This window comes from Daucus carota, chromosome 5 (genome assembly GCF_001625215.2).
Source record: "Daucus carota subsp. sativus chromosome 5, DH1 v3.0, whole genome shotgun sequence".
NCBI lineage: Eukaryota > Viridiplantae > Streptophyta > Magnoliopsida > Apiales > Apiaceae > Daucus > Daucus carota.
Window position 1 is genome coordinate 34,093,151 of NC_030385.2, and position 14,189 is coordinate 34,107,339.

Consider the following 14,189-nt stretch of genomic DNA (forward strand, 5'->3'; position numbering starts at 1 on the left):
AATTATGTCAATTGAAGAAATCGTATATAATTAGGTTTTGCAGTAGAAATCGTATGTGATTAGATTTTGTAATTGTGTTTACATCCTTTCATATTCGTATTCTTGCACGTTCTGTACTCGCGAAAATTAATCGAATTCATGAAACATGGTAGTCGAATTCATTAAACATAATCAAATTCGTTATGTATTAGTGTATCTAATTTGATCAGAAATATGTAATCTTTCCGGGTTTTTTTTGTAAGATAATGTTTGAGTATATCAATTAATAAAAATGTTAATAAAAAAATTTAGTATATAACATATTAATAAAAAAGAAGTAAAATCTTAAATTTCAAATCAAAAAAGATATACATAGTTACATACATACATACATATATGTATGATCGTGTAGTGGAGAACAATTTTTAGTCTGAGAATAGTGAGAACACCTTTATTCTGCTGCAAACAATACAACATTCAAAAAGTGAAAAATTATGAAAATTACTAAAAAGTGCAAAACAATTGTTCTTAGTGTTCAGCAAAATGTTCTCACCTGAATCACTGCCTATATATATGTGTGAATATTTATTACGAATAACAAAAATAATAATATATTAATTTTTAAATTAATTTTATAAAATTTTAATAATTATTCAGACATTTTGAAAGTTATTACATTTTCTCTTTACTTCTCTCTATATATATTATATATATTATATTATCCTATAAATTAATTTTTTTGTCTAACAAGAAGACTCGTTAAGATTATTTAAGATAGAACTGGAGATAAGAAATGATAATGATATATATATTTTTTTTCCTGATAAATGTTAAGGCCAATAACAATGATCTTTCAATACAGTTACTCAAAATATGAATTGATTGACAGAAATCAAAATTAATTAATTTTCTCTAACAGTTTCCTTGCAACTCATGTGAGTTCTTGAGCTGACCAGACACACATATACATACAACGCATACAGACATAATCCTTAACAACACACATACACATCTCAAACTCAAAGCCACCGCCGTCGCCGTTGTACTCCGGTCGCAATTTCTTCTTTCAAATTCATCAGATTTCGTGAGCTTATCGAACCCTTTTCTTATTTTGTTTTGATTTCCATTTGCTTATCATTTTAGTCTCAGCAAAACTTGATAATTTGTAGCTGTAATAATTGATGTTTATTTTTCAATAAATCTGCGATTTTTTGGGTCTTTGGTCAATTTTGATCAAATTCTGCGACTTGTATAATTTAAATTAATGGTTATATGAGTTGAATTTTTCAAATTGTTGTAGGTGTTAGGCCTTCGGACGTTTGGAATCGGTTTGGATTGTTTTTACCTTAGCTACATGAGCAGAATGTCGAAAATGTCTGTGACTGATTTACCGGAAGCTGTAATTATGGAAATACTGTTGGAGCTTCCTGTGAAAACATTGCTAATATGCAAGTCAGTGTGCAAGTTATGGTATTACATGATTTCAAGCGATTACTTTATTAATTGTCACCTCCAGCGTGCCATCATTTCTTCTTGGGATAACCCCACATTACTTAAAATTCAGAATCCTGCGGGTGGTTTGGCGTTCGCTACCTCTAAATTGGATTTGGTTGTTCATCAACCGCAACAGAATAACAAGGCAGCTGACAATGGCCAAGCTTTGTCCAGCTATCCTGTAGACTTTGATCATCTGCATTTGCCACATCTTTTTGCCTATTGTCGAGTTGTTGGTTCTTGCAATGGCATTATTTGTCTATCTAATAGATTTAATAATGTTGTCTACCTCTGGAATCCGTCAATCAGGAAGTGTAGGAAACTTCCGATTCCAGGAGGTTTGCTTTTGATAAAATCTCCAGTTAAGATAGGGTTTGGTTATGATTCCATCTCAAATGACTACAAGGTGCTTAGGATTGTTTTTGAAAGAAAGAATGGTCTTGTTCCGCTAGTGCAGGTGTATTCAACAAATGCTGATTGTTGGAAAGAATTCCGGACTCCTATCTTGATGAATTGGAATTTTGCTGCACACTTGCAAACTAATATAGTTGTAAAAGGGGTACTATTTTTTGACGGGGGAGATGAACTAATCTCATTTGATTCACACAAGGATATTCTTGGACTAGTTCCATTCCCTAGCTGTATTTTCAGAAAGAGGTCACAACTTCTGGACTTTGAAGGTTCTGTTGCTGTTGTCTTTGAATCCATTGGTGATGGATTAGGAATTGATCTATGGACATTGGATTCTGTTTCTGGCGAGGTGTCTTGGACAAGAAAATTTAGTATCGACGATGATGCTGATTCAGAATCTGAGATATGTCTTTCTTGTTACTTGGGTGCAGGACGATTTTATGGAAGTCAGTCGGTCAACGGGATTTACTTGCATAACGTCTTGTACGATTATGATAAAAAAGAGACCAAGGTTTATGGGGTTCGGGAAGAGAGCACTTATGCAACTCCTCTCAAATATGTGGAGTCACTTGTTTCACTGGATGGGTTTGAACAAGTGGAGTAAAATGCGAGCTAAATCAGTTTCTCGAAAACAATCTGCAGGTAATTCAGCAACACACACACACACACACACACATATATAAATATATATGTTTATGTTTCAGTAAAGCTTTTGCATTCTACTAGTTACTCATTAATTCCACAAGTATGCTTTGGTACCTTTATCATTCTTATAATTTTTTATTAATATTTATTTGGTGCAATGCATGAATATCTTTAATCTCTAAAGTTTTTATTACAATTAGTTTAAGATTTCAGGCTCTATATGTTAGTGTAGGAGGTTTTTATGTCGATAAGTAAGTATGATGTGATCTTTTATTAGTGTGTGGGGTTTCAAATAAATTCAGAATTTAGTTGCATTTGTGGCGGATCAAACTCAAGACCTTTTAGGGACTCTTGCTTAGTAAGTAGTAAAGCATTTGTATTTGTAAGCAAACAAACCAGGGAGCTCATGGAGAACTATTGAGAGGGTTGAGCACCTCATGAACTAGGACCGCTAAGATTTTCTTTAATCATTTATATATAAAGGATATAATTTCTTGTTAGTTGTTACAGTGCTTGTTATTTTCTTGTTTTTGATATTCCTCTAGCCTAAATGACTTCATGTTAGGTCTACCTTGCTTCAATAATCTGTGTTGCGCTCTTGCGCACTTATATTCCTAGGTCTAAGAGACTTACAAGTATAACTTACATCTCCATCACCAACTTTGTAACACAACCAACATCTAGCCTGACTGGGACTTGGGTCCTCTAGCTGATTGTATCAACATAGGCTTGCAGTTTCCTAGTACATACTGCTTCGATCTGAGAAGTACAGGATGAGTATTTTACTGAATTCTTTAGCAAAAACAAAATAACGCATGATAGGAATATGTTCACTCATTTTCACATTTACCTTAGCCTTCCATAGAGTTTGACGTCTCACCCCCTTCAAGTAACTTAAATTGCACTAATGAATTAACTATTTCTCCGGAAGAATACTGCCAAGGCTTAAACAATGAATTATGTTTAGATTTCAACTAACTTTTAACAGAGATATATTTATCAGCCGATCTGATGGCTATTATGTAAATTTGTATTTGATTACCAATGAGACTTTCTTGTCACACAGCACCTTTGTGGCAGACTGGCAGTTGTCCACTTCAGTAACATTGTATATGATATAGTGTGTCACATCATCCTGAATCTGTACACTGTTAATTAGAGGTATCTGTATAAAGGTTAGAAGATAACCTAAATCTGAATGTGAATCAAATGGATAAATCAAAAAAGCTTGATATCTACATATATATATATATATATATATATATATATGAAAAACCTAATTTTTAAACCCTTACGAGGTAAATACCAAGCAAGTGCTAGCAAATACGAGACCCTACTAAGAAACATGATATAAATGCACTTGGAAGTTGAGATAATGTAATAACTAATATAAGTGGGATCTCCATTAGTTCAATCACTATGCAAAAATAACTCAGAATGGAACTTGCGGTGCTAATCGATCTTGCAGTAATCGTTAATGGCTCATTGCTACCATCTTCGAGGTGGCCAAGTCTGAAGCAATATATATACATTTTATTATAATAAAGCTTTTTATCAAACTACTGCTGTAATTAATTCGTGTGAATTTATAAATTGGCTTTCTTGATTTGTAATTACACTTCACATTTTTTCTGAGAAATCTATTATTTGCTCAATTTTTATATATATATATACCTATAGCAAGTGGCTCTGGTTTCATTTGCTTTAATATTTTACACTGTGCTCCCAAGTTTTAAAATGGAGAGAAGAAAAGAAAAGAAGATACTAAAAATTATTTATAAAATAAATTCAGTCGTTCCCAAAATTTTTTCTGGAAAGAAGAGGAGACGGTTTTTCTCTAAAAGTTTCCCCCCATTTTTGGGATAATTGTCGAAACCATACCTAATTTTTCATCAATTTTCTTATTACACCTTTTCTCTTCTATAGTTCTATAATCTGCTCTAATTTAAACCTCAGGAGCACAGTATGCACCAGAAGAAGATTGAAGAAGGCTTTTTCTTTTCTGTTCTTCCAAAATATGAGGCCTTTTAAGACTACATATATGCAAGTGAAACATAATCCTAGTTCTTTCTTGCTCAGAGTACTCGTAGTCGTTACTTAGAAGTTGATAATTGTAGTAATCAGAACTAAATATTGAAATTTATCTTGAAAGGCATCGATACTAGATATACTATACAGTCAGCCTCTAGCAAAGCCTCCAACTGTCGAGTAGCCAAGATTTAAGCTAATGAATCTTAATGACTGTAATTCCATCTGTTGATTTTCCAATTTTTACTGTTTCTGAAGCTTATACTTCCATTGCCATATTTACTTTTTTATGTTCAGATATCCTGTTTTTGCTGTGTGATTCCAAGTTTCAATTTCGGTGCAGTGCAGACAAGAACAAAATGGAGAACCAAAAAGGTCTGTGCTAATGAACTAACCTCCAGAGTCAAAACTATCTTGCTGCCTGCCAACAAAGTACCATCACTTCGTCGCATGTTCATTTTGAATCACTTCAATGTTGGTATAGCATTAAAAATCCATCTACACATCTACACTCCCAGAAGGAACAAGAGATAAATCCAAGATAATCTGTAAGGGCATCATTACATGGCTGTTTGTCATTATAATATTTGGATTGAAGTGTCTAGTAGCTACTAGACACTTCAATCCTTTCTATTGCGTAGCAGTGGTTATGACCAAGCGAGATGTAATTTGTTGCTAATACATAGCAGAAGCCAGAAGACTTTATACTGTTTACTATGACATTTAGTGAGTATTATGGAAGAATATGGCATGAACGATTGTCGTTCATGTAATGCATAAAATAGGTATGTATTAGATATAAGGGAACCAGAAAGAACAAATAACAGGTTAGTTACAAGTTCTCAGAGTGATTTTGTTATCATAATCGAGCATGAAGTTATAGCATGCAATTTTACAAGTTTTTGTTTGTGTAATTATATAACTAGCTTACCTCTATGAGTTGACGTCACCACTATTCACATTTCATCTAAGTGATGCATAGCAGAATTTTTAATTTTATTTAATTTACTCACAAATATCATAAGTTTTCATTACTGTGGTTATGTCTGCAACTCCTTGACAAAGAAACGCTTGTTTCTTTGGTGGACCTGGGGAGTCCTAAATTCAGAATTTTCTCTCCTCCAGCTTCCATTATTAGTGGCGAGACTAATAATTTTACTCCAGATCATAATTTTTCTATTATGATTTTGACTGTAGTATAGAGTCTATAGACACACAGAATGCCAGTTTTTTTTATAAACCGTCGTGCTACAAAATCTATATATACGCACAGAATGCCAGCTCTGTTTTTTTATAAACCGTCGTGCTACAAAATATTGATCTCGTTGCTTTCAAATTATTGGAGAGCTTTTGTGAAGTGATCTAGGATTCAAGTGTTTTTTCCATGAAAGTGTGGCTGAATTTTTTTCAGCAGTTCGGTTTAAGTGTTTCTGAAGTATGTGAATTAACCAATAAAATAAATGAAAGAATACTTAGTCAATATTTGCTTTATGGTCTAAAATTATCTTTAGACAGAGGGATTAATTTTATTATTACATATATAATCCGATTTCATAAATAAAATGTGTATTTCATTAAAATTTGTCTAAAATATTTTAAATTTTTTTTTCTCATTTATTTAATTCAATCTAATTAACATTTTCTTATGTGAATTTTTATTTGATATTTTTATCAAGTAAGCAAAAAAAAAAAAAAGACGGCGTGTTATCAAATATTTATGTCATTACAGATAAGTATATAAATAAAATGAACAAAATATAAACATAAATTGAAAAATGTTATAATAAATTATCTAATTACATAAGATGAATATCTTATAATTTTAGAAAATCATTTTTCTTTTTAACATCGCTCCACATTAATTTCATTATCTAATGTAATTTTATTTATTTATTTATTTTATACGTAGGAATCGGCACCGCCACTCTTTAGGTTTAGGTGCGCACTGGATAAACCCACGAGCTCACGTAATAGCCTGCAAACTAATATAATTTTAGAGATCAAAATAACAGCGCATTAAAGCCTCTGGCAAAATTTCAATTAAATAATATTCCATGATTTTTAGTCTAACTTAATAGCGATAATAATGTTTATTTCATTTAATTAAAACTCAAGATAAATTAATAAAACCTAATATTTTTAATTTATAGATATTTGAGTGTAATTTTTTTTTTTTAAATGAGATTTGAGTGTACTTATTTTGCGGAAATGAATCTGCCCAAGTGCCCAGCAGCTCGTTTCTGTGGTATAAAAATTTGTTTAGCAATAAAGAATTATATACCCAACGAGTCAAAAGCACACGCATCATTCAGTCAATCATACATGTATATTAGCCTATCATGTGTGTATATAAGATGTCTGTGAATTGGGCGTATTTCAATATTTGTCTTGTTGGGTTTTGCAGTTAGAAGCAGCAAAGTGAGCAGGCTTAGTCCCTCATCTTTCAATCTTATTTAATTTGGTTTAGTTTTTTGTGATCAAAAGATTATTTATGTAGTTGCAATTGTTCTTGTTATTAACTTTGTATTGTGGGTTTAAAATTTTATGCTCAATTTTTTAATGCAGTTCTTGTTATGTGCTTCAGCTTTTATTTAACAATATTAGGTGTACTGAATTTTTTAAGATGAATACCAATTGATTCATTTTGTGTGTTTTTGGGTTTTGTAATCTGTACCCAAATGTTATTTTCATTTTACTTTTATCATGTCTGAAACTGGGGTTTGCTCATAATACTCCCCCTATTTTGTTTTTGTTTTATAGGTTACAGACACAGGTACTTTGACCATCTAGCAATAAAAAATTTGTGAATTAAAATTTTGATTATATATTTTAATTCATAAACTAATAAATTTAAAAATAATAATTCTTACTATGCAGTCACTTCTAATCATATTTGTCAAAAATCAAAGCAACCTATATGACAATAAAGAGGGAGTATGGTTTGTTTGAGCTAGTTATGTGCTGTGAGCTAGACTGTATTTAAAAAAATATTTGGTAAATAGAAACGGTGTCGTCAAAATATTGAGAAAAAAGAGAATGGAATGAAAACTTATAAAGACGTTTTATTGAGAAAAAAGAGAGTTTGAGAAAATAGTGACTATATATGAGTGAGTCTAAATTATCTATGATGAAGATTGTATGGAAACATAATGTTGAAGTGTAACGAGCATTTCTTCCATAACATGTCACATTTTACATGTGGGTTAGATTTCATTCTCCCCTCATTCCATTCCATCCAAGTAAACACAACTAAGGTCAACAAAATAATTATGTCTTGACTCCCTAAGTGTGGAATGGAGCACAACAGAATATGGAATTAAATAAAATTAAAACATTTGCATTTCTTTTATAAATGTGTTGGACCTTAGTAGTTCTCATTGGTTCCCTTTGGACCCAATTATGTGATCCAAAAACTTCTCTCTAATATCCTATAATTGCCTCCTTTTTTAGCCCAGCTACATATACCCAATATCTTTTATAATGTCTATGATCCTATTAATATTAATGTTACATACTATGTTAACCCATAATTGAACTGCAATTAGTTCGGCTTTAATTGTATAGTAAATATTGAGAAATAATGTACTAGGTTTAAGGCTTTGGGTGAACTGTGCCTATATTTTACAACAATCCACATCGAGTAATTTTTTTGGATCTCGGCCTTATCAAATGTGTTATTATTAATGCGGTATGAAAAGCCTTACCATGCTTTGAAAATCTTAGTAGTGGGAGTTTGGTGCTGAAATCTGAGACAGGGAGCGTTCCATTAACAACCCATATATCAAAATCTAAAGCATGGCATGTCATTGACTTTGCGGAATAAAGTACTCCCTCCGTCCCTTTTTACATGTCCACTTTGAAAAAAAAATTTGTCCCAAATTACTTGTCCACTTCTCTTTTCAAAGCAACTTTTTGTATGTTTTTTCGAAAAATAACAACTTCCAATGTTTGACTAGCATATATATATACACAACTCTATCTAATTCATTACATTTATTAGGGATATGTATGAAAACAAGATATTCAACTAACATTTTCTTAAGATGCGTTATTTTTTCAAAAGGGACAAGTAAAAAGGGACGGAGGGAGTACTATTATTCACTCTATGCACATCGCTAGTAATAAATAATTTGTAAACATGGCTGTTTACCAAAGTATTTCATTTTAAATTTTAATATGATATATGACTCGCCTACTCGCTCACTTGTGTACAGATGACAGGTCTTCTGGAAACAAACCCTTCCTCTCTAATCATTGACTATAGCATTGCAAACTACTGATAACTTAAGCTCGACTAGGGGCTAACTGTAAGGTACCAGTTTTTCATTTTAAGTGCACCTTCCTCTCTATTTATTTGTTCGCACATAAAGGTCCAAGTTCCCAAACATTCCCTCTTAATTCAAAGTTCTTAAATTTGTTTGAAAAAGATGTAATTCCCATCATCATCATCATTTTTGTTGAGCACTTCTCTTCACAAATTAGGAGCACTTCTCTCCACCAATTTCTTCTAGGTTCACTTCTCACCACTTTCATATGTTTATGCACTTCTCACCAATCCTACAAAATTTAGGATATTGTTCTTTCCAAATTTAGAGCACTCTTCTCCACAATTTCTAAAAACAAAATTTTCTTTAATAGCCACTTGTGACATGCTTTCTTGCTCATCACAGTATGCATCAACTTGTTGCCTGTAACTTTCATATGTATTTCCGTATTCTGCCTCTGCCTCTTGATTACCATCCTGGAACGTCTGGTGTTACCAGCACTGTTGGAACCGGCTTTTATTTTTTGCTTTTTCACACATGACAGACCATTAGTAACTCCCAGTTTCGTAGAACGAACCTAACTCTGATGCCATGTTGATTTTTTTGTAAAACATATATGTGATGCAGAAAGTAGAGCATTAAACAAGATTACTTATTCATTCTGCATACTAATCTGAAACACAGAAAATAGCTTTATATAAGTAACTCACCGACTATTTGGCTAAGATTTAACAAAACTCAAACTATATCCTATTACTAAAAAATAGGAGCTAACAAACTAACTAACAAAAATTCAAAATTATTCAAATAACTTTAAGTTAACCTCAACAATATTTAAAAATATATGTGGTTGATGAGCGATATGTGTCTGATGCATATCTTACCATGGCTACTTACTCTTATTTATTTATTTGGGATTATTCTTTTTCAGTTAAGATGCTTCAGTTGATCTTTAATTTTCAAATTGTTATTTATATGAGCCGTACAACCTGTCTCAGCTGCTAAATGTTCTAATGCTATTATTTCGGCTTTCCATTGTACTTTTCTATGGGTGATATGTGTCTGATGATATCATTCCGTGGCTACTTAGTGTTATTTATTTATTTGTTTTTATTTTGTCTTTTTAGTTAAGATGCATCAATTAATTTTTACTTTTCAAATTGTTATTAATTGAGGTGTACAACCTTGTCTCAGCTGCTGAATGTTCTGACACTATTATTACAGCTTCCCACTGTACTTTACTAGATCAAGAAATCAACTTACTTTCTTCTTTAAGCTAAATGGCGAAGCCCACCAGCGATTTACCAGAAGGGATGGTTGCAGAAATACTTCTCCGACTTCCGGTAAAAGCATTGCTCCAATGCAAATCCGTCTGCAAGCTTTGGTTGTCCATAATCTCAAATTCTTATTTTATAAAGTCTCACCTTCACCGTGCCATCACTGCTTCCATGATTAATCCCTCGGTACTCAATATTGAATGTCTGCCGCCCGACGAAGACAATCTGGCCTTTGATGTCTCTACTGTGGCCATTCTTTCAACTCTTGATGAATGTACAGCCGAACTGCAACAGCAAAGGCGACGTCAATGTCGACTTGTTAACGATGGGCCTAGCAACTTGAGACAAGATTTGTCCAGCTCTCTTCTTCACTTTGATCATCTTGTCATGCCACGTCTTTTCAATCATTTTCGAGTTATTAGTTCCTATAATGGCATTATCTGTCTAGCTAATTATTTTGGTAGCGAGGTCTACCTATGGAATCCATCAATTAGGAGGTGCAAGAAACTTCCTTCTTTCAAGCCATATGCAACTAGATCGATGCCAATTAAGATAGGCTTTGGTTATGATTCTATTTCCAATAGCTACAAGGTCTTTAGGATTGTATATGAGAAGATTCTTGATATCATACCAATAGTTCAAGTGTATTCCACAAATGATGATATCTGGAGAGACTTTCGGGCTCCTATTCTAAAAAACTGGAAGATTTACAAGCAAACTAATATCGTCGTAAACGGGGTAATGTATTTCGACAGTGGGGATGAGCTGATCTCATTTGATTTGCACAAAGAGGTTTTTGGAATAGTTCCATTCCCAAACTTTATTCAACGTAAGGGGTCTGATATTTTGGATTTTGAAGGGTTTGTTGCTATAGTCTTTGCATCTGTTGGTTATGGACCAGGACTTAACCTATGGACGCTGGATGATGTTTCTAACAAGATCTCTTGGACTAAAAGATTTAGTATTGAGACTGATTCTGAAACAAATATATGGCTTTATTGTTATTTGGGTGCTGGACAGTTTTATGGATATAAGTTGATGAATGGAAATATCTTCTTGTATGACTGTGATGAGAAGAAAGAGACCAAATATTATGAACTTGGAGAAGAGAACAGTACCTTGACTCTTAAGTACACAGAGACACTTGTTTCACTGGACGGCTTTGAGCAAGTGCTAGAGTAAAATGATAACGATAACAGTCTCATTAAAGAAACAATCTACAGATAAAAGTTTAGTAGGTTGTTTATTGGTAGCAGTTCCATAATTATGCTTTTGTTGTGTGCCTGCTCCATCATTCTATATTAGCACCTTTATCATTCTTTTATATGTTTCCTGTTATGGAATATGGATTGTGTCACTTAATAATTACTTGGTTGATTATAGAGGTCCTAGTTTAATTTTTTTTTCCTAACGATTCTCTATGCACGTTCGTCACTCTTGATACATTTGGTTTGAACCCTTGTCGCACATTGGCATCCTTTTTCTGTATTACAGTGTTCGTACATATTTGGTTTAAGTATCAGCCCAGGGCATCAAAAAGACATGGGCAGAGAGTTGTCCTTAGTTTAAAGTTGATATCTATAATCATATAACTGAAGATTAAATCTTTTCTTGAATGGCATGAATACAAGGTACTCCCTCCGTCCCCTTTTACATGTCCCTTTTGGAAAAAAAATTTGTCCCAAATTACTTGTCCACTTCTCTTTTCAAAGCAACTTTTTGTATGTTTTTTCAAAATGTAACAACTTCCAATGTTTGACTAGCATATATATATACACAACTCTATCTAATTCATTACATTTATTAGGGATATGTATGAAAACAAGATATCCATCTAACATTTTCTTAAGATGCGTTATTTTTTCAAAAGGGACAAGTAAAAAGGGACGGAGGGAGTATATTATATGCACCCTTTACCAAAAGCCTCTAACAGTCGAGTAGCCTAGATTTCAGCTCATGCCTCTTTATAGCTTTAGTTGAATCATATTGTATGCCGAGTCATTTTTTCTTCCTAATCTTTCCTTTTCAATACTTGAATTCAAAATTCCAAAAAACATATGCTCCCCCGGTCCCCCCTATGTAATCTCAACTTCCAGTTTTGGGTCTATGACTCCATGAAAGATTGCCCAACTCTGCAATGGGATCAATGATTTAGCAGGCTGCCTTCAATGTGTGTATTATTGCGTTATATAGCTGTTTGTCAAATAAACAGAAACACTTGTTTCACTTTATGAGTTGACGGGGTTGAACCAGTTTGCAAAATAACACTACTGGCGCTAAAGTAACAACCTAGGAGTAGCTTCTCCAAAAAAAGAAAAATCTATGAGTAAGTTAGCTACACATTTATATCTCTTAATGTATTCCTTCTGAAATCTGCTACTTGTTATATTTTGTCGTTTCACGATCATTCTATTCTTTCTCAGCTTTTCAGACATATAATCAAGACCGGTCTGAACTGTCTTGCTCAACAACGGTATCAGTGTTTAAATCCCTATCAACTTTGCTTTTGAACCACTTATTAACTTGCTGGATAACAAGAACTACAGCTGGTTTTAAATTAGACGGTAGTTTAACAACCTCCTTTTATGCTAATTCACTTGCTTTTAGATTAATGTAATAGCAAAAAATAGCTATGTAAATGAATGGAAAAGTATCAATTCATCACATGTTCCTATATAATGCAAAAATAAAGATACGGGTTCAATCAGACAGCATTTTTTTTTGGATTAATTATTTCCTACTGTACAGATATTGAAGATGGTGTATTACATCCCATCTCCCTATTCTTCATAGATCATATTTGCCACAAGAGGGCGGAGAAAGAAACTCCAGCAGTATGATGAAAACTCCAGAAGGCGGATACACTTCCCGGTTCTTATCTATTTGTACTATCAAACATGGCGTGCTATTCTTATCCTTTACACAATAAATCAAGGTTACCTCATTCTTCTTTCTGCTTCAATGTTCGGCCAACTATTATCGCTGGGGACAGGAAACTCAGGAGTAATCGTTAACTTTTAACTTGTTTTTGTAGTTATCATACATATGCAAGTATTTTTCTTTCTGGTCCAGCTATTTCATATTTTGATTTATTGAGGAAGTGGTTATGTGTTGACTCATTACAACTAGGCCTGGCAATTTGACACGTAACACGCTAACACGAAACGAAACGACACGAAAAAAATGGACACGGGTTTTGATTTTCGATACACGAAACACGAAAGTACACGAACACGAAATTACACGATAGATTTCGTGTCGGATATGGGTTTTCATTTGGGGTACACGAAATACACGAAAGTACACGAAATATTTGTAGATTATATTTATTATATATATGTAATGATATATTAAATATATAATTGAGTATAAAGTGTATATTTATATGTATGTGTGGATATATATTGTAGATACATTAACAAATTTATAAAGAATTGTATACAAGTATAATATATATCATTCACATTTAATAAATTTATAAAGGAAAATATATATTAAATCCATTTTTTGATTAAAAAATATATTAATATTTTTATATATAATATACACGAAAAGTACACGAAATATACACGAAACGATTCGAAACGGATACGGGTTCCAAATTAGGTACACGAAATTAATAACGGGCGGATACGGGTTTCACCTTCGAGTACACGAAACGAAAGTATACGAAACGAAACGATTGCCACCCCTAATTACAACTTGGTGCTGGTATCGGAAACTGTTGGAATATAAATCATGGTTTTAGGAGAATAAAACCTCCGCTATCCTGTGTTGTTTTGACATTAATGGTTCATATCCTTTACACCTTGAGGTTCATATCCTTTTGTGGCATCTCTGTTATGATTTACCATGGTCACCTCAGATGACCAATGCTACATCTGCGTGTTATATGATAGTTATTTTGTAGTCTGAAGCAAGCTCATTGTCATTGGAGCTTGGACGCCAAGAAGTATTTGATATGTCCTTCAGTCCTTATATGGATCTGGGTGCAGCTTGTCGGTCTCAGAAACATAAAGTGCAAGCTATATGGCTACACGGCTCCGGTGCATGTGTTTGTTGCATGTTCCCCTCCAAAATTAAAAATAAA

The 14,189-nt window shown here is 33.0% G+C and overlaps 2 protein-coding genes across 7 annotated transcripts; both read left to right on the plus strand.

Annotated features, from left to right (window-relative positions):
* Nucleotides 1-834: 834 nt before the first annotated feature.
* LOC108220356 (F-box/kelch-repeat protein At3g23880-like) lies at nucleotides 835-5,458 on the plus strand. 3 transcript variants are annotated; one of them, XM_017394099.2, is made up of 3 exons: nucleotides 835-1,063; nucleotides 1,280-2,526; nucleotides 4,855-5,458. In XM_017394099.2, the coding sequence occupies exon 2, from the start codon at nucleotides 1,334-1,336 to the stop codon at nucleotides 2,486-2,488; it is 1,155 nt and encodes a 384-aa protein (XP_017249588.1). In that variant the 5' UTR covers nucleotides 835-1,063; nucleotides 1,280-1,333; the 3' UTR covers nucleotides 2,489-2,526; nucleotides 4,855-5,458. The 3 variants fall into 3 exon arrangements, with proteins under 3 accessions (XP_017249588.1, XP_017249586.1, XP_017249587.1); XM_017394097.2 differs by having other exon boundaries at nucleotides 4,901-5,458; XM_017394098.2 differs by having other exon boundaries at nucleotides 839-1,063; nucleotides 4,906-5,458.
* Nucleotides 5,459-6,770: 1,312 nt separating this feature from the next.
* LOC108222373 (putative F-box protein At1g32420) lies at nucleotides 6,771-13,428 on the plus strand. Of its 4 annotated transcripts, none has more exons than XR_010292312.1 (4): nucleotides 6,771-6,983; nucleotides 8,772-8,869; nucleotides 10,047-12,663; nucleotides 12,848-13,428. XR_010292312.1 is itself a non-coding variant. In XM_064094375.1 (4 exons), the coding sequence occupies exon 4, from the start codon at nucleotides 10,103-10,105 to the stop codon at nucleotides 11,279-11,281; it is 1,179 nt and encodes a 392-aa protein (XP_063950445.1). In that variant the 5' UTR covers nucleotides 6,771-6,983; nucleotides 8,284-8,381; nucleotides 8,772-8,869; nucleotides 10,047-10,102; the 3' UTR covers nucleotides 11,282-13,428. The 4 variants fall into 4 exon arrangements, 2 of the variants coding, with proteins under 2 accessions (XP_063950445.1, XP_063950444.1); XR_010292313.1 differs by having other exon boundaries at nucleotides 10,047-12,572; XM_064094375.1 differs by adding an exon at nucleotides 8,284-8,381 and having other exon boundaries at nucleotides 10,047-13,428.
* The last annotated feature ends 761 nt before the right edge of the window (nucleotides 13,429-14,189 follow it).

What these genes read in the sequence shown, in the direction of transcription:
- LOC108220356 (XM_017394099.2), top strand. Translation starts at nt 1,334, where the DNA reads ATGAGCAGAATGTCGAAAATGTCTGTGACTGATTTACCGGAAGCTGTA.
- LOC108222373 (XM_064094375.1), top strand. Translation starts at nt 10,103, where the DNA reads ATGGCGAAGCCCACCAGCGATTTACCAGAAGGGATGGTTGCAGAAATA.